This window comes from Larus michahellis, chromosome 1, assembly GCF_964199755.1.
Source record: "Larus michahellis chromosome 1, bLarMic1.1, whole genome shotgun sequence".
Lineage (NCBI taxonomy): Eukaryota > Metazoa > Chordata > Aves > Charadriiformes > Laridae > Larus > Larus michahellis.
The window spans coordinates 205,222,420-205,243,721 of record NC_133896.1 but is presented as its reverse complement, the minus strand read 5'-3'; the positions used below and the strand labels follow the sequence as shown (position 1 = coordinate 205,243,721).

The 21,302-nt window shown below is 40.0% G+C and overlaps 1 protein-coding gene across 1 annotated transcript in view; it reads right to left on the bottom strand.

Moving 5' to 3' along the window:
• Positions 1-21,302, bottom strand: part of GUCY1A2 (guanylate cyclase 1 soluble subunit alpha 2) — a 167,700-nt gene that overhangs the window by 119,171 nt on the left and 27,227 nt on the right. The window contains exon 4 of the mRNA XM_074570363.1: positions 17,339-18,057. Within this exon, the coding sequence (XP_074426464.1) occupies positions 17,339-18,057 (719 nt within the window). The remainder of the gene's footprint in view (positions 1-17,338; positions 18,058-21,302) is intronic.

The window sequence follows — 21,302 nt, the reverse complement described above, 5'->3', positions numbered from 1 at the left end:
CCTGCTAATTCTTGTCCCAGAAACAAATTCGTTTGTTTCCTATAGCTTTTTGACTCTTCCCAAATCCCAGTGTTTTACAAAAATACGTCTGTAACAAACATATTCACAGTAAATGGGTCCCAGTAATTAGGGCACTCAGGTAAACTTTTCAGAATGTTTCAGATCCAAGTTTAATACAATCCTCTCCCCCGCCCCCCACCCCTCCTCCAGGAGAGGTTATTTCAAATGTAGATCATTTTCATGAACAAGAACAGAGAGTTATATTATTAGGTTCTTCTCACAGATCTGCAGTATCAGATTGCCAAATACCCATTAGTGATACATTTCTTCAAAGGGAATAAATCCACAAATTAAACTAATTTCTCAGTCTTACTTCTGCTAAAGGGAAGACAGGTTTACTTGAGTCCTTTATAATCTGCAGTGGGATATCTGTCCTGCCTAGCAGAATGCCATATTTCTGTTCATTTTCTCTATCTCAAGTGGGAAAGCACCAGGCAGCCTTTAGGTAGATTACTACCTACAAACACAAATGCGTGAAGAATTATACAGGGAAAGATCTGTTAAGCTTAAACTCCCAAGGCATTTTTTTTTATGATTCATACAACACTTTTTTGAAAGAAGCAAGCCACATGCTTTTTAATCTATGCACGGATCTGAAACTCTCTCTTTTTTTTTAATTCCGTAACACGCTATCGAATACTGATTATCTGTACAATTTTCATTTCAGCAGACGCAATTAACAAACACATGCAGATACCCTAAAAATGTTAATAACTCTTCAGCTTCTTAAAAAATGGAATCTGTTTTTCCTCTGTGTGTAATCCTCCTGCTTCCCCAGTCATGTGTGAAAGCTCTGTTTGAAGAGCAACCCCTAACACTTGCTATATAATACATCGTAGAAAGCAATTAACAGAGGGAAGCATAAGGCCATCTCTAATCTGGCAGCTAGCTATTTCTGACATAAGTTTGCATATTGCATAGCCAGGAAAAGTGTTACAATAAAGTCTTCTTTCAGAAAAGGACCCTAAGTAGGAAAGTACCCACATGTCTGCTTAAAGAAGCCTCCTGGGTATCCACTACTGTGAAGACTATTCATGGGGGCAAAAAATTGCAGTGGTGTGTCCATTGATTTGGATGACACACTGCCACAATTGTTTTCAAATACCAGGGCTAACACAGCTAAAGGGTCCAGGCTTCTCAGTGGGATCACCAAGCAAGGACCTGGAGACCCAGAAGAACCACAACTGTGCTTTGTTCTAGAACCACATTGCACAAGAAAGCCTTGCCCAGAGAGGGGAGGAGGACTCCCCCTGCTCCAGACTAATTATGAAACATAGATAAACTGAAGGCGGTTATAGATAAAGGGATTCGAAGGTGGTCAAACAAAGGGAGAGAAACATGTCCCAGAATATTTTGTTCAAAAACATCCAATAGTCATTAAGTGATATCAGAAAGAAAGTCCTGGTCTTGAGAAATTCTTGTGCTTATGTTCCTTGAGTTTCTGCCACATCCTTGCTAAAGGCATTAAACTACAAGCCGAGAGGACTTACATCTTATGGGCCTCTTCAGTATAGAGGTAAGCACCAGGAGGGAGCAAGGTGACTTAGGTATAAGTTCTCGTTTCTCTCACAGACAAAATCAGGTAGAAATTAATAGGAATGTAAGGACAGTGGCATTCATTAAAACAAGATAACAGAGTAACAGAGTGTATGTCATAAACTTAATCATAAATGGCTATGTTATATACAGGATCATAGCAAACTGAGCTTAAACTGCTAACTGAACATACACCTGTGCTCAACCATGATATATTAGGAGGTTCCGTGTTTTTTCCTACATGGTACCTATCTGCTTAGAATCTGAGCAATCCAATGCAGAGACTATGTCATCCCACAAATCTACATACAGGCACGAACTATAGACCCTTTGGGGTAATGCCTAAGTATAAATAATAAAGGCAAATATAAAAGATACCTAGGGACCTTAGCTGGAGGACTGTTTGGGCCTCTCCCACATAACATCACATCCACCCGCATTCACATTAAGGAATGCACCTTCAGAACACAGTTTCAAATTGAAAACCTTATCTTAGATAATGTTTCCAGCTCATATATTGTCTGAGACTATTGATCAAATCAAATCCTGGAGAATGTCACAAATGATTTAACGGTGTTTCGCCAATGACTTAGAGAAAAGTAATCAGATATTGGATCCAAAAGAGGACACAAGCCCACAAACAAACAATATTTTATGCACTTTCAAAACTTTTTTTTGTTAGGAAAAAACTTAATACTCTGATGGTAACTCTGGTAACTGCTGAGAACCAGCACTGCCTAGCTGCAGCTTAGGCAGCAAGGTGGGATGGTTTGGTAAGAAAAGAATTCGAATATGAAATGCAAGAACAACAGTCACCTGGTGTGGCAGCTAAACATGATGTCAAGGAGACACAGCAACTCACCGTATCAGTTGTCCCTAGCAGGTACAGTGCCTGGGGCACAGAGCAGCGTGCCTGCAGGGAGGCAGGCATATGGAAAAGACATCACTGCCTGCGCAAGTGCAGGTTGCCTATTGCATCTGCAGAAGCACAGTGGGGGCTGCAGATCATGGTCTTCTTCTGTGACCATCTCCTGCTTCTGCAGGAACTCCTGCACTCTGAACTCTGTAAATAAAATAAAAACATCCAGGACTGTCCTCTGGCTTGGTGACCAACAGGCAAGGAATGGTGTGGGTTCACATGACTGATCTCCTTCACCCTCCCAAACCGAGTGGTCACATCCAGAATCCCCCTGCGAAACTCTTGACCCTGGTCCAGGAAATGTTTGGGAGATTAATAATTGGTACTGGCCAAAATCATGCCAAGGAGCATCTCACCATTTAAGAGTACGAACAATTGTTGTGCAGAGCCTCCAAATGTTTCCTGGTCACTAGTCCACACACAGCCGGTGATGTGTGGTATGACCCCCACACTCCAGCTGTGGACCTAGGAATGGGGTTGCAGTGGACCAGATGGGAAGAGCAGACAACAAGTGAAGAGTCAGTGTCCTGGTTTAGAGAGCTGGTCATGCAGGAGAGGAGACCATGAAAATGGGTGAGACAGAGGACAGTGTCCCTTCAGGGGACAAGACAGACACGCTGTTTGCTTTGCATATACTCAGCTCATTTACTGATTGACGAAGTTCATTAATAACATTATTTTAAAACATATTTATTCTCCATCACAGCCCTTTCTTTTGAGGGAAGGGAGTATTAACCGTTTGCTAATATGACTGATTTGCCTCAGTGATGCTCAGCTGCATCAAGGCTGGGACCAACTAAACTGAACAAAAGCATTTATATAAGAATTTCAAAAAGCAACAGCACTGCTGCAAGATTGAGGCATGCAGCAGTGGTCCTCACTCAGCTGAGGTACCAAAGAAGCCTGAACTCTGAAATGGAGCTGTCAGCTGAGAAACAAGAGCTCGCTCAGATCTAAAACGTCCCTTCCCCAGCATAACCAGTCTGGAGGCAGCAACACTTCTGTAAGGTCATTAGCTGTTAACCAGCTGCTCATGCTCTGGGGGAATTTTGGATAATTTCCATGCCCTGAGGAGGTCCCTTCGGAGGTTGCTTTACTGCTGATACTGCATAGGTTGCTGACTCGCTGCTGGGCAAAGCCGCAGCACTGCTCAGCTGAACAGCCCCTGGCGCCAGCCTGGCTCAGGCATCACGTCACACTAGCAACACTGACTTGGCTTCTCGTTCACAACTGGTCAGGCCGGAGCAGTTTAGAGGTGAAGTTCATCCACATTTTCCAGCAAAATACCCCCCAGGGTATTTTAGAGTTATCTGTGCACCCGCTATATTTCTGTCCAGTTCTGCCAATGCAGAGTTCAATACACAGGAGCAATGGGCTAACGTGCCCTTCAAAGTGTCACCCAGCAAAACTATTCCCATATAGACACGTTCTTTGAATACCAAGAGCTTTTTGGTGATAGAGTATTTTGTAGGGGACATTTTTATCTGCACCACAAAAAAAAACCCCAACAGATCAAACTTTCTGCAAGATACCATAATTTCACCTCAGACATCTCACTCAGATGTTGTTTCCTGTGGCAGATTGCAGGTTAATTCCCTCTATATTATGATTTTGTAAAATGAGACCTGCATTAAGATAATATTAATAATAACTTTAATATATCTATTTTGATTAAAACATCTGAAGACAAAATCTGGGATCTGTCCTGTTTTCTTAATTAAATCATTTCTTGACAGAGTTCTCCTTGACTTCACACAGAATTTATATCCTTACCCAGTGGTTACTCAGACCAGCATTTGACGATTTCACTGTAAGATCTGCCAGTGAAAGGAGCCTAGGGTTTGGCCTACAAATAGCCGCTTGTAGCTGAAAAAAAATGCAGAAATAAATACTTGGGGGGGGGGTGGCCAATCAGTTCTTTCACCTCATAATTTTGTAGAGGTTCGTACTTTGACATAGGTAGAAAACAGTGCGTTGGTTACTTCTTGTTATGAATCCATTTGAAATTTTGTGGACATTTCCCATAATGAATGCTACAATCTCTTCTTCTACAGTGACTATAGAAATGAATCTTATAATGCCAATCAAATTAACACATACAAAAAAGATAAAGCTTATACAATTTTTTAAGGCATGGACAAAAATTATTTTTTTCTAAAAAAAGAAAATAATTATTTATGATTGCCTCCCTTTTAAACTAAAAGAAATACAGTGATACAGTATTGACGAAGTTAACGCCTCCTATTTAGAAATAAGTCTAATTCCCTGAACACGCCATATGGACAGCTTCTGTTACCAAAAGAGTTTCATGCTCAAGACATTTGTAGGAGCAGTCACCAAATTTATTTTCTGCATTTAATGTCAAATTAGACTTTATTTTGCTCTCCTTACTCCTACTCAAAATAAGTCCCCTTCTCCCAGAGAAATCCTGTTGAAACTGGGCTGATGATAACTACTAAGACAAATCGAGAAGTAACATCTTATTTATCCCGAGCAAAGGTAACAGGTTTTGATCCCACAGTATCAGGATGATGTACTTAATTTAGAATTGTAACTTGATTTATGTTATCAGTCAGGGGTCAGGAGATCCTGACCACATCCGCTGGCACTTCTCTTTGCTTTTATACTCTTGGACACACCTTACTACAGCAATACTCTCAGAATGAATGCTTTTTTATTGTTACAGTTGTTTCACAGAATATTCTACAAAAAAAATTTGGGATTTCTGAACAGTGCAAGCAGTGGGCTACTAGGATGGTCCTTCAAGTTCTGTTAGTCTGGTATGGTACCCTGGTGTATTCATGGCATTAAGCGAGCCCATATATGATTATATGACACTATGGGAAAAAGCAGAATCAGAGCAAATAAGTCAGTTATTTTTAAATACTGTTTATGGATTTGTCAGTGTTATTCCCATGTCCCCAGAACTCTCTGGGGAGTTCCCCATCACCCAAAATGGCTCCAAAAGCCTTTCAGGACCCTCTGATGCTGCTGAACATAGCTAGGAAACCTCTCGGATGTTTCTGCATTTTTGGCTGACAGAAAATATTCTCAGCTATTTTATCCCATATTCCCAGGAACAAATGCCAGAAACTGAATATTCAAGACACAGAACAGAAGTTATCCAATAACTGAATTTGAAGCCTTCCTGAGCAAAGAGGAAATAGACTGAATCAGCAGTCCACTGAGATGAGTGAAAAAATTTGATCCCCTTTTAATGATATGTTCCATGCTTCTTTCACATGAAAATTAAGCAACACTGCCTGTCTGCACAGCACTAACATTGTTGCCATAGTCAGTATTTTTATAGCATATTTTTCATTTAAAATGAAAAATTAAATACAATTCAACGAAGCTGAAAAATCAAAGTTCTTCGAATATGAAATATCTCCTTCAATATTTGCCGAGCACTGGTATTTTTCCCCTTGGGTTTCAGTGGAGCTGAAATAAACATAGCCTCTTCTGTTCTTTTCTTGGTAGCTCTCCTTTATTGGCATAACAGAACTCTGGGAAAAGGAGATCTCTTCATTCCTTTTGCCTGACTTTTGCCAGGTGCAATGTCCATGGAGGCAGAAAGTACTTTCACAGGGGAGTCATCCAAAAGCCTGCACTGCAAAGAACTCTGAGACACAGCAAGCACAGCTGAGAATTATCCCCAGGCTCTGCTAATCAATTCAAACATTCCCTCTGCTGCATATCTTCGAGGTAACGAAGCAGAAAGCACCAAGGTTTTTACAAAAAATTGCAGCAATTCTTTTATATTTAAGTAAAACATTTAAAATATAATTAATTTAGAATTCACTGGGCATTTCCCATGAAAGTTTTACACTAATATAAGAAATCAGTCTGTGTTGTATCATATAAGATCAGTTTTACTATTCCTTTCTACGCAAAGTCATGCAGATGAGGAGAAGCCACTTGACAAATTAAGTCATCCAACACTATTTATGAGGGGAAGGATTAAAAGATGAATATAAGCGGCAAAGATCCTTGGCATCGGTGGAAGGAGGGCACATAACTGAGTCCCCTGATTCACACCTCATGCCTATTCTGGGGCCCATGTCTCACTGTCAACGATCTTCCCTTCTCAAACAGAACCAAAACAGCAGAATGAGCTGAGATGTTGCAGAGGAGCCTACCCCCATCACACACAGAATGAAAAAGAAGCTAGTCTGCCCAGGTTTTTTTTGATTCCTCAAGCCATTGAGCATGCCTTTTCTTTTGTTTTGTGACAGACGTATTGATCCTTCAACAGCCACAACGGAAGGCCTCACAATTTATCTCAATTTGAACGTATTTGTCCATTAAAATACCTGCTTAAGAAATAGATTTATTAATAGATTGCTTGCAAATTTGGGGTCATTCTTCAAATTCTCCCAAACACAGCACAGGCCAGATCTTTTTTATGCTCTAAGCTTTTATTTTACAATTTTTTCAGAAGCAGTTTTCTTTGTAACCTGTCAATGTAAACCATCTTTTTTAAACACTTCCATAATATTATCTGTACTGTCTTAAGGAGGATCCCCTAGACCTGTACTTTCACCAGAACAGACGTTTTTAAAGCTACCAGTTCAGTGTTTGAGGAGGGAAGTGCTAGACTGAAGTACCGAGACGTGACATAATCAGACCCTAACAAGTTCAGACACAACAGCATTCCACTAAAGCACAGGAATATTTCTAGGAAAATGCTGTTGGAAAGACATAGCAATTAATAGGTAAAATCCTTATTTATGCAGATCAAACTACATAAGAGACTTTTCTAGGCACAACATCTTTGGATCAATCTCTAAATATTCAAAGAAAAAAAAAAGGTGGCGCGAAAATTAACATGAAATATGTTTATATTCCTGATAGAACTGCATAGACCCTGCTCTGCTAGTGGTCCCACAGTAGACTGAGAACCATTACAGAAAAAGCTGCTGTCCAGTGTGAACAATACGATCAATTCCAGTTCTTAGAAAGAAAGAAATAGAGGAAGAAGTATCATAAAATACATAAAACTCACACAAGAGCTGATAGAAACTGCATTGGTTAAAATGTTCAAAGTAACGTTTAAATGTGTTCTCACTTGAGACTGAATTTTAAAATCCTTACTTCTTTCTGAGGTGTCAAAGTACCAAATGTTTATTACTTGTTTGCAATCAGCAAAGAGGAACAAGTTTATTCTGTTTTGAACTAATACAGGAGGAAAATTATGTGTTAGGAATATCTTACATGCCTGTCCTGGCTCTGTGGAAGAAGAACATTTAATTTTCTTTTCAGATACTCATTCTAAGTGCTCACTTCTAAAAGCCAAAGGTTAGTGACAGGAACAAATTATATAAATATTATTTTATGGGTTAACTCATTTCACTTTCTTTAAACATGATGATATGAGGGGGGCGTTACATACTTTTTAAAAGGAAATGTATCATAGATAGTTTTAGCCAGAGAGAATGTGAATACATGCAGTTCTAAAAGACATATTCAAAAATATGATGAATGAGACAAACTACAAAATTTAAGGAATCCTCAAAACAGCACATTGCAAAACTCTGGATTTTTTTTTTTCCCAATGATGGGGCAGACAGAAGAACCTGGGCACATCTCTATGTTCCCTCTAAGCCATACTTTTGTGATTTACGTAACTCCTACGTCTAACACATTGATTACTGAGATAACTTCTGTCTTAGCATGTGACAAAGGAATATTCCCAGAGTAGCGAATCCACAGTTATCCAACCACGGGTCTGCCTGGCTGGGCTGTATGCTTGAATGATGACTCCCTCCTCAGCAGTGCAAAGAATTGCAAAGGAAAGGCTTGTCCTTCCTGAGCGAGTACTCCTGGCTCTTCAACACGCCCTTTCACCATTCCAAAACATGTGCTGAAACGATGATTAGAACTGCTGGCATGGACCCCTGCCTGGCAATAGGTGATCTGCTGTTATTGTGACTGTCAATCACTGCCCTTGGAAGACTCTGGAGAAAACAGAGTAAATATCGCATATCTTCAGCAAGACTAAAAGGCAGCAAGACATGACCTAGTCAAACTTATTCACGTCACACCATTTTCCACTCTGCATCCATTAAGGTTGCCATTGCTGCTCAAAGATAATAGAAACACTGCGCCTAAGTATTAGCAAATCAGCACCTGGCTTTTGCAGGTCACTTTTATAAGTCTTGACTTTTGCAAATCACTATTATCTTACTCTTTCATGCTACTGCTAATTATTCCTAGTGGGGCAACATGCTAAATAAGTTAGGTGTTACTTCATAGTAGTATTTCTTTTGATTTGACTCTTATAACCTCCAAAATTTACAATGTCTGATTAAGCTACATTCCCAGAATATACAAGGGATCAAACCCGGGTGCAAATCACAGGCAAAGTAATTTTCTGTCAGCTGTCTATTCTGCCTGGATTCGTGGCCCAGAAAAACACCAGGGAAATTCCTCTTTCATGGAGAGTTTCAGAACTTCAGAACTTTGCCTCCATGGAAATAAAGCATGCAGAATCCAGGACAAGTTTCATGCACAGTGAGCATGAGTAAATTAACATATTTAGAGTCAATCCATGCTGTCAACTACAATATAAACTCAAGAGACTAGATATTTATGAGATAGGATTGGAAGACCCAAGCCAAATAATCGAAAACTGGTCCAAAACTACTAAGCCGCACTCAAAACCAAATCGGAAGGGAATCCCATGGTCCTAATTTGAGGTTTCAAGACAAAATTTAAGGTGAAGGGGAAAAGCGGAAAGCTTCCTCTCCACCCCCTAGGCTCTTTGGACATTCGGGGCCACTCTGCAAGCAACCTGGAGTAACTCAGGCTTGCTCTCAGGCAAGGAGCATGCTCCAGGTGCAGGGTTAGCAGAAGGTTTTGGCATTTGCTGGGTAGAATTGACCTTACAACCAAAAGCTGCCAACATAGGTAATGCCAGGCCTTGCATTTGCCGCCCCTCAAAGCAATAAGTTTAGTGTTTATGCTCAGAGGCAAACCCATGTGTTCCCACACCCTCTGACTTCCCACCCATGCACTTGTGGGACCTCATGCACAAAACCCACTCAACCCACAGGGAGACACTCAGGCTTTCCCGCTTCTTTCTCAGGCCACTTTAGCCTCTGCAAAGAGACAGAGAAAAGAAGCCTTAGCTTGACTATGCATTGTCCAGTTGCAAGTGCCAGGACAGGAGGGAGGAAGGTAAACAGTGACTGAATGTCACTTAATTCAACCATCCCAAGGAAAATGGCTTTTTTTTTTTCATCACACCTATTCAGATTAGAGGACTGTGATGCCATGAAAAGCAGTCACTCAAGAACTCGCATAAGAAAATGAGGAAAAGGATAAAAACGTCTTGTGAATAACCAATACTTAATTTTTAGTCACTAGAAGAGAGAGGTAGAAAAAATGCATTCCTGAAAATCAAACTGAGTTGTGCCTGAGTATTCTCATTATGTAATGTAAAAATTAACGAAATGTACTTTTTTGTTCAGGTTATGACATAGTGTAATTTAGAAACCCATTCAAAGCTTTCAATCAAAGAGAGAAAGATGGACATTTTCATGTGCAAGCAGCTTCCTTATCATAAAAAATTATACAAATAATAAGAGGGGAGAGTTCACCATGGAGTCAAATTGTTTTAATAGCCACTTGACTCAACAAAATAATTTCCAAACAGCTTCTTTGGTTTTCAGCTAATGGAAAAGAGAAGGGAGTATTTTATCTTTAGCTTGTTACACTTCCTTTTTAGTCCTATCACTGAAAATATTTTTAAAATGGCATTTTAATTGGCCTGTCTTAAAGAAGAAATATTAAAAATTCTGGGCCCAGTGTTTCACAGTGTTATTAAAGTTATTAAAGTCACAGTGTTATTAAAGTTCTCCGATGCACAACTGCTAGTAAGATAAGAAAGTCATGTCATCTATTGTTTCTCATGATCCATCACAGTCTCTAGAAGCAGCCAAGCCAGCCAATCCAATTCACCTTGAACACCGTCAAAGTCCAAACACATTTTGACAAGCAACCGGGTGGGATGTTAGCATTAGCAGAAACAGAAGACGGAATTTGATTCTGAGAGTTCCAGGAGCCTGCAAAGCAATGGGAGCCTAGTGTCAAAGACTGACTGACTATGAATAAATCAGCTCTGGGAAAAACTAGAATTCCTAGATCATAAGTGACGGATGTCCCTCATGCTAGAATGACTTTCAGGCCTCTTCATTTTAATGTATTAGGAGAGGAGGAAAAACACAATAACAGAGCAAAAGCACAACACTTCAAGACTGTGTATGATGGGTTTTAAATTAGTCTGCCAGTGTCAGGACTGCTCATTTAATTCAGTGGGTCCGGAATAAAAATAAAAAGTAGCAGATAAAGGTTAGACTGTCACTACAAAAAAGGGAACAATGTACTTCCTGGATTTAAAAAAGTGTTATTTTCATACAGTTTCCAATGGTCAACAAACACAATGGGAAAGCGCTCTGCTGAATCAATGGGCAAACAGGCTTCCTTGCCAGCTGCTCCACTCTGCATATGATGTGCTCACAGACCTGGCTGAAAATGGCCACCAACCAGAGAGGTCTCATCTTCACAGTTTCTAGTAAACAGTGGACCTTACATCTGCAGGATGCCACAGAAGCCGACTATAAATTTCCCCTGGTTCAAAAGGTGCTAGAGAAAATTATGGAGGAGTGGTCCTGTGGAGGCTATCAGGTGCAACATCCTGGATGCTCTTTCATCCCGGGAGAGCTGGAAGCTGCGAGGGTGTATTGCAGAAAAGAGCACTTGCAGGCTTAAATTTTTTCTTATATTTTTCATTCAGCATTGTCTGTTGGTCACTGTGAGAGTCAGCATGCTGGACTGGATGGACTTTTGATCTGATTGTACATGGCAAATACACAGTTGAGTGATCGAAAAGAAATATTTGACTTAGAGATGGCACTACCTCATCGCATGGAAGAAGGACTAGATGAAAAAAACAGTAGAAATGAAGAGGGGAAATTCCCACTGGCTCCCACTGAATCAGCCTACATTTTTAAATGAACAGTTGTATATTACTAAGCATTTTTAAAAATCTGGCCATTTACTACATGTCTATCTATACACTTTAGAATCCAACTTTCCAGATACAGTTTTGTTAATCTTGGCTCTGGACTGGTTTATTTTTATTTATTTTGCATTTATCTAAATCAGTACACTGGGACAAATCCCTGATGGTGCGGTCTAGCTCATCTGCCACAAACCTCTCCTCCCCACTGACAACAGATGAGGCGCTGGCTCTGACAGCCTGCACAATCAGTAGAGCTATAAAAAACTGACATTACCGTTTTGCTGGACATTTTACCATTACAGGGTTGGTGTTTCCTGAAAATCTGAATTATATGTGGCATTTGGAACTTCTTGCAATATAACATTTTCAGAGGATTCTTTTTGTCAAACCCAATGTTCATATTTTTTAAATGTTGTATTGGAATTTATAATGGAAAACTTTTTCCTAACAAAAAGTAATTTATATCTAACATTATTGAATGAAATATTGTAACAAAAGAAAAGTAAATTATTTTCCAGAACACATTTTGCCAAACTCCTGGGGAAGTTGTGATTTTAGTAAAATAGCATATTTAAAGAGAATACATTCCACCAGAGAAATTCTGACCACCTTCAGTAATGCAGTTCTAGGTGCCAGCTTTATTCTTAGACAAATTCTCTAAATTAAAGTGTTCACAGGCCTAACAGTAAGTCAAAGGCCAGTAAGTATCCTTATAAAAGCTGATTTATTTCAAAGGTGGAAAAGAGCTGTTAATCTGAGCAGAAGAGCAGCAGTATACAGCTGCACAGTATCTGGCAGGGAACCAAATAATTTCTTTCGTTATTCACTTTCAACTTTCTTGCCAACTGCATGCCAAGTCACAGTTTCAGAAAGGCACCCACAAACCAGTGCTGGCAGGGCTTGTCAATCTGTGCACTAAGAGGACTGGGTCTGGATCAGGGACCCAGGGACACAGTGGATCCCCACAAGGGCATCCCCATCTCCTCTCAGTCGGCCCAGTGCTTATGGCATAGGAGTGGCACATGAGGAGGACGTTAGCCAGCGGAGGAAAACCAGGAGAGTCAGTCCTTGTCTTCCCATTCAGCCAAAAAGTGAAGCAGCTCCAGCCACCTCACTGCACTGTCAAGGAGGCAAGTATTTACATCATGTCTCAGATGGCCTTGTTCATTAGTACAGTCAGAAAATGACTGCACTCAGGAAGTACCCATCAGGAGCTTCCAGCCTTGTCTGGTCAAGAAATAGTGGGAGGGCGGCCCACCTGCACTCACACTAGATAAGCAACTTATTGCTGGGTTGTCAGCTGCATTTTGTCTCGTTCTTTGCAAAAAAAAAGACAAAGGGAAAAAAAGTTGAAATGTGGCCTTCGTGGTAATTAAAAAAGATTTGTGCAAGTCTCACCATTAAGGTGACGGGGAAGGTATCAGGCTGCTCGAGAAATGCTTAAAATCATTCAGTCAGCAGGATCAGGTAATACCCATTGGGGAGCTCTGTGAAAACAAAGAGCGTATACAAAGAGACGTGGTAAAAGTTGATCTGCCTTAAAAACAAGTGACTCACAGGGATGAGGAATTGGCTTCTGTTGGAAAAGTATGAAAGTGAAAGTCCTGCAGAAGCTTAGATGGGAGACAGCAATGATAGTACCACACAGTATTGCAGTGCTCAAAGTCAAACATCGGAACAGTCATGTCGGCACACTCCCTGCACAGGTGAGAGAGTCACGGAGAGACTTGGGTGCAAACACCCCATTTGCTTTGCGCAAACACCTGGAGGTGTTGCCAGGGAGGGAGCGGTGGTGCTTCCCAGACGGTCACTTGGCCAGGATGACCCAGCACAGACAACTGTGAGGTGCCTCAAGGAAAGCAGTTCCTGCCCTTCTGTGTCCCAGTGCGCAACCATCAGCTCCCTCACATGCCAGCACCTTCATGATGGACTTGACAGGGACTTCAGAGCACTCCATCAGACAAGTTAAGACCTAGTCCTCTCAATTTAAATTATATCTTAATCCATATGTGACTTCACTAACTTTCATTAAACTCTTTTGGAGTACAGTTGTACTAACCACGTGTGACCTTACAAGCCATCAATCCCAAATAGTTAATAGCCACAATAGATGTATTTTTGATTGTTGCAATAAATAATTGCTTCCAGAGAGAGAGGTGTAGAATGAGTTTTCTCAGAGAAGTGAAAACCAGCATTATTTGTGGTCTTGTTATTTAGGGATATTACCCAAAATTTGGGAAACGTGACTGCATGCAAGTGAAGCTCTCTGGTTAAACACACAAAAAAAAATTGAATAAAAATTAGTGTGATATGTGAAAAACAACAGAATGTTTGTACAAGAAGTAGAGCAACAGAGCCCTAATACTCCCTTCAGCATCTGGGTAGTACCATACTACAAGCAATAAACAATAACAAGAATTTAGCTGCATGGGAAAACTGGAAACCTCAGAGGCTGATCACATTCAGCTTTTATACACCTAAAGAGCTGTATGCATACTGGGAAACCTGATCTAAAGACATTTATAATTGTTCATATAGACAATTTTGAATTTACATAACAATCAAGAAAAAACCCAAAGCATCTGTGTGGATAACTTGATCATTGCAGAAAATAAAATGGAAGGACAGAACGAGGGAGGGAAGAAAGGATGGAAGTAAACCATCACATCCTGTCTTATCCCGGATTATTTTGTACAATTTGGTTCTTATTCTCCACAGACTTACAAGTGTGTTTAGTTGCAAACTTATAATAAGTTCAAATGAAGTCAGACTGCTGACATAATAAATTTATACAATTACAAAAAAGCACTCTCAAAGTCAGGACAGGTGTTTTTGTTTAATTTGCTTCTGCGTGCTGAGTTAGGGAAAGATCATGATTTGTGACGTCTTTAATCTGAACACAGAGCTGGTGTCAGGCCTAAATGAAAGCTGTTTTGTTATTCTTTCTCACTGCAAGCCTGAAAAAAGATCTAATTTATGTATTGAAATGAAGATAAAAGTGCTTTGAAGAGAGGCTGAAAGGTCCTCTGTTCATTGCAAAGCCTTTTAAATCATTTTTTTCTTCTTGAGGAACCACTGAGACATCTGAACAGCTTCAAAACTGCAGCAGAGTTGTCTGGGTCACATCCATTCAGCTGCCAAGTCTGAAAAGTGTTGAGGTTACTGCAGAGTCAGAATTTTCTAAAAAAAAGACAAATAGCCGCAAGTGGGTTGCAATCCCAGTATGAACTGAATAGAGGTGTGTGGCAGAGAAATAGAGAAATATCTAAGTCAGTTACTGCTGTCTTTTAAGCGGGGTCATGCTTATGGCACTGACCTACCTGCCCAATACTCAACTTCCAAACAAGTTTTTGCAAACTGAAAAAAATTGCAAAATGAGCTACGTGACTGACATGAGCTCTGGGAAAATAATACAGCATGCAGTTCCCAAGGCTCAGTCTATTTTTTTTTACCCAGGAGATATTAAGGAATTGAGTGTGACATAACAGTATTGCCATGTTACTCCTCTCAAAATCTGTGTAAGCAAGACAACAACAACCTCTGAATCTGTGCAACCTTTCATTTTGGAAAAAAAGGGAGTATCTACCAAAATACATCACATCCTGAGCTTCGTTTAACTACTCACAAACAGAAACTTTTGAAAGTACTTATAAAACACGTGAGTCAGAAGAAAATACCACTCCAGCTAAACTGACGTTCTCAAATTAATTCCTATGCCTGCAGCACATCATTTACTTCAGATCCCTTGCACTTTGCCATCACCCTTTTGTCTCTCATTTACACCTTACTGTTTAAGACACAATTTTTCTCTTAAATGCTGGCAGACAAAGCATTTACTGCCATTCCCTTTCACCTGCTTCTCAAGAAAATCTGAATTGCTACTACGGCGCTCGTACTGACACTTGGTGTTCAGGCTCCGACTCAACACGTGTACGACAGAGAGGGTCACTCACTCTCCTGAGTGGCAGCTGGGCACACGACTGATTTGATTCATTACCCACCTGTGACAACACACGGTACAAACCACAGCAATGATGCAAGGATGCACTCAGAGCTGCACAGCTTGATGGTAGAGAACAAGCTTTTGAAATCAGAGTTGCTTCCCAAACTGGCTGCTAAAACCTGCCTCCAGCAAGCTCCACTCCCTGCCACCTCTCCTATGAGCAAACCACAAGTGTATGAAACCTGCCCAGGTTTGTTTGTTTAACTCGTAATTAGATAGGGGGAAAAAAAAAAAAAATTTAAAGCACTTCGACCCCCCCAAACCTTCTTCCTCTTCAGAGTGATTTACTGCAGATTCATGAAGAACAGAAATTGGCGGAAGGGCTGTGAGTCTGTCCCAGGGCAGGGGAAGGTGACTGAGAGGGATGGGCAGGCTCCAAGGGAGGAAGGGGCACAGCACAAGCCTCTTTCAGAACAGAAACAATTGTGCCAAAACGTAACTCAGAGCCAACACCTCCAAACTTTTCAAACAACACTTCCTTTTCATAATTAAAGACTAGAGTGACTTTGAGGACAGATTCTGAAAAATAAACTCCTATTTGGTTTTAAATAGTTTGAGTTACATCAATACATACAAAATGAGAAGCACTATTTTGATTCTCTTGGGGGAACATGTTGTTTCCAGGGGAAAATGCAGCAGAAACATGTTTATTAGTGCCAAAGAGTGGTGCCAAAGAGGAGCTGGAAAGATTGCTGCTGTTAGAAGTGGCTATATTTTGAAAAGAACCCAGAATTTGATATGCAGTTACCATGGGAGTCTTTCTGAAACTCTGGCCCAGTGTAGGTAGCAAAACAGAGTGGAGTTTGTCAAGCTATATCCAGACCACCTAAACTGTAAACATGGCACCCATAGGCAGAACTTAGGTGTCTAAGTATCCAGTGTGTTTGAGATTGACTACCCTTGGGTGCTCTCTCTTAAAATCCCTGCAAATCAATAATTTATTGACTTAGGGCAGCAGTATTTCCAAGGCACCCGCACATAGGCTTTCAACGTAAGCATTAAGTCCAAGTACTTTGGTGCATAAAGCTAGAACCCAACTTCACACCAGAAAGCTTTCCCATAATTCAAGGATATGCAATGAGACAAACTCCATCCAAAATTTGGAGAGGTCCACTCTAGAAGACATGTTCTCACCTTACTCACCTGAGATGTGCTGAATTCAACATGGGGATGACTAGTTAAGGTAGCTCTCTTCTAAAACATTGAGGGAAGAGGCAGTGTAGGAGGACAAGTGCCTATTTCAATGTCTGGAAAGCATTAAAACTGGCATAAGTGCTACTTGGTACCACTTACAGCTCTGGTTCCCTCAAGTGCAGAGTGAGAGATAAGAAGAACCACAGAGGAAAGCACCATTTTGAAACAGGGAAGTAGGATATAGTAAAGTGGCAGTGTGAACCCTGCAGTGAGAGTCTTTCAGAAAACATACTGAAAGCTATTCCCTAGTAAATGGCTTAATAACTATTATTGTTATCATAATATAGCTGGAGTGAAACCAAGGATTAGATATGGTCATTTTGTAAAATTCCTCACCCTTTTGATTTACACTGCACTATTCAATTCCACAGCACAGCATTTTCTGAATGGCAATGTCACAATTTGCTCCAACATCACAGGCAAAGCTTATAACTAATTTAGGAAGATATTCACTTGGCTGGGGAATACCACTTAGCCCCTGTTTGCAAAGCGTGTGTGAGCTTTCCAGAGTACACAGGACTTGAGCTGCTTCTCTCTGAATAAATAATCCTCTCCCATCACATACATATACACACATCCCCATCCAAATTAATGTTCTTACCATATCTTTATTTTCAGAGTCAGAATCCTCACGTTTGGTCCGAATGACAAAGGGAGTAGATAATCTCAGGAGAACTCGTTCAAATGTGGCACTGATTTTAGGAGAAACTATGTCAAAGCAGTCTTGGAATTTCAGAGTTTTATGACTGTCACATCTGAGCTGCTTCCTAAGACCTTCTCCAAGCTGGAGAATCAGCATGTTTGGATCAAACATCAGATGAAACGGGAAAGCTCTGCAGAAGGTGCTGATGCTAATCCTCAGGTCTAAGGGGGACTGAGAAGTTCCCGGTGGAAGCGCTTTTGTGATATTTGCATTTTCATGTTCTTTGATAAGGAAAGTCAGACAGCTGCAGTTACCTGTGTTCGTCCCCTCTGAACACAACTTATCATTAGTCACCTGTTCTACTTCCACCTCCAAGCGGTAAATCTTCTTTGCTGCTGCCTTTATCATTCCCATCATTGCAAATCCCACAATCTGATGTGGATGAAAGTAATGAAGCATGAGATTGCCTTCAGGGAGCTCTTTGCATAGGAAAGAAGGGGATTCCAGGGTGGCCTGTCTTCCAAAGGAAGTTCTAATGTGCTCCAGCAAAGCATCAAAGCCATTGAAGAAGTCTTGAAGGGTCCCACCTACAGCTCGAAGAACTCTCTCATTCTCATCAAAGCAGATATTGAAGAATTCCTCCCCAAACTTTTCTTGCATTTCCTCAAACTTCAAACCTATAGGACAACGAGACACCGATCAACAACATAGTATTGCTACTGTGTGACATTTTCCCCTCGTTCTCTATTTGCCCAGTATTTTTCCAAGTCAGCGGGAGTGGCTTTTTCACTGGATACCTACCCATAGGACTTCTGTTTTCTCTGGTGGTTGGGAATAACCCTAGAAGCCATTTTTGCATGTCATTTTATTTCCTCATGCTTTCAGCTTGGTGTCCCAGCCAGCTACTTGTGGGATTTACACTTGCCTGTATCCTTTTCTCTGCTGGAAGCCAGAATACATTAAAATTTCCTGGACTTTTGCATGTCACATGCAGTCTACTATGTGAATGCACCCAGCCATGGGTACATCCCTGCCATTGTTGACGTAGCCACAAATGAGGTTTCTGCTTTTATAGCCCTTCTGTTCACTGCCTTGGTGAGGGATCCAGCTCTTGAATAAGCTACTGGGGTTCAAAGTCAGGCCTTTGGCTTTCAGTAAGCAATGTAAAGCCCTGCAGCCAGGTGACACTTTAGTAGCTGGGGGAGGAGGGTTCTGGGTTTTGTTTTGTTTTTTTAGACAAAATACTTTTCTCATTATAGCTATTGGGCACTGCCAGAAGATACAAAGGAATAATTACTTCTTTTTTGTTGCTTGCAAAGGAAAGCAAAGCCTTTCTATTTTAGGCTTTTACCCTCACCCATTTTTTTAAAAAAAAACCCTGCTTAGAGTGATCTAAACTGCTAGTAAGATGGGACAGCTCTGTGATTTCTCACAATGTCACTTCAAGTCTCCATCACAGAAATTCAAAAGGTTTTGATTTACAGTGGTGGTAAGGCTGGTATTGCTGAAGGCACAAAAAAATATCAGTAATGGAAGCCCCTGGATAAAAATGTGTATCAAATCCTACTCTGGTTTGTTATTTACCATTTTAAGGATTTAAGAAAAAATAGCTTTGAGATGGTTATTAAACATTTGCCTCTGTCTTATTTTAGGGAAGACATGCTTTGTTAAGTTTCATCTGTATATAATCCCCATATGACATAGTAGAGTAACAAAATTAAGCAGTTTGTATTGTTCTAACCTGTAATAGAAGAAAAAGAAGTATGAATCAGCTGTATGTGAATTACAAATATCCAGCAAGTGTTTTCAAAGGAAATTAATATAAGAATTAACAACATAGTTCCTCCAGTGTATTGAAATAAAATCCTATTTCAGTCAACTACTCGAACACCTTAAAACTTATCTTGAATTCTAACAGAAATGAAGGGCGGTTATTTATTTCCTAAGGGCACAACAGGCCCTTTATTTTAATATGCGTTCAGCTTGCTTTATAACATTGATAAGATCACAGTGGATCACTGAATTTCTCATTGTTTGTTTAGTTTGCTTATAGGCTTTTAAATTTCGAAGAACAGTGCGATTAGTGACTTTCATGCCCAAGAGGTATAACTGTGGGCAGAAGAAGTCGTGCATCTCTTGTTTGCAGACAATAACCTTTGATCATCCCAAGGCAGCGTCTGAACTGCCTATTGCACACAGGCATAGTTGTAACGATCAATATTCACAAGGGATCTGGGCCCTCCACAGCTTTGCAAACTACCTGCAACGATAGTTTTGTTTGGACCTTCAATATGATTAATAGCAGATTAAAAAGCATAAAATTACATATATAATCAGGACAACATGACAACATGACAAAGCATATTTTACAAAAGAAGAATAGTAATAATTTGGGAAAGTTCTTTCAAATGCCATTACTCATAATCAAATTTGGTCACTAAACTAGGTTATTATAAAAATATTCCCAGGATCTTTTATGACCACAGATGGTCAGATCTGTGGCTAAGCCAAAAGAAAGTACCTCTGGTACACAATGCCCCCTAATATCCTGACTCAGAGGACAGTGTGCCAATTCCTGACTCATTACCGCTACGTCTGCATAACATAGTATTGTAACATCTTCCATAAAAGTACTCACTATAAGAATACTCACAAAAAGAATTAAATTCTAACCCATACCAATAACATTCTCATAGATGGATATTAATAGCAAGGAGCTAAGAAATTATTATATTCATATGTATACAGAAGCACATAGCCATATTTTTAAATCTCATGGTTCCGTAGAGTAGCTTTAGAGTGACATCCCAGAAAGCTGCCCAAAGTGATAGCATAGGTTTGTTGTCTTTAATGTGTATTATAAAATTACAGTAAAACGGTCAGTTGCCCTGGTGCCACTAACTGAAAATAGGGTATGCAGAACTGATCACTTGTGTACTTTATTGCTACATGTGTAAGCCTTGTGTCGTTATCATTAGCGGGAGCTGTATCTTAGTATTCAGCCTAAGTTCCTGCTGATTGTCTTAGACTGGTCTTATTGTCTGCCCTGGAGGACTGGCTGTTCAATCTGGATGCAAGGTACTTACTCCAAGCAACATGAATTATACTATGAAATTCAGGTCAATGACCTGGCTCGAGGACATGCCACTACTTTTAAAAACATTTTAGCTTTGAATTGAGTTGCACACAGTACCAGCAGAAAATTAGATTAGCTCAGAATAGAAAAATGGATATAGCCAAACTCAACCAAACGGCTGGTCTGTCTTAGTTGGGAATTTTCTCTCTAATAATAGACACTATGAGATACTGAGAAAATCAAAGTCAACCAACCTTCTAAAACAAACAAGTATAATGTAGCTATTGGGGAAGTTTATTCCTAAGTCTCACTAATAACAGGCCAATTTTTGCTTGAAGCACAATGGTTTTTCTTTAAATCAAAAATCTTTATTTAAATTCCTATTATACAAACACACGCAAACTATTTTTTTCTGTATTTCTACAAAGCTCTTAGCTTCAGTGATGAGCTTGTATGAAGTTGGACAAAATACTACATACGTATTTTTACTGACTTATTCCTGCCTCTGCTATTGAAACAAACGATGAACAGAAGCACACACTCACCTAACATTAACTCGGTATATATTTCATCATGACATTTTCATTTACTACAATATAAATGATCTTGATCTTTTGATTATCTTCTGTGGAGTTTCTCCCTACCCCTTCCTCTATATTTGTATCTGTTTAGCTTTCAAGAGACAATAGAAATTACCATCATCATCACAAGGAGAGAAAATGTCAGACTGCATCAGATCGCTATTCAGCTGCTCTGAAATCTTGCCTCAGCAGTGATTGGTATCAGATGCTATAGAAAAACTGTAAAATCTGATGGAAAATCATGAAAAAACATGGTTTTGAGGAA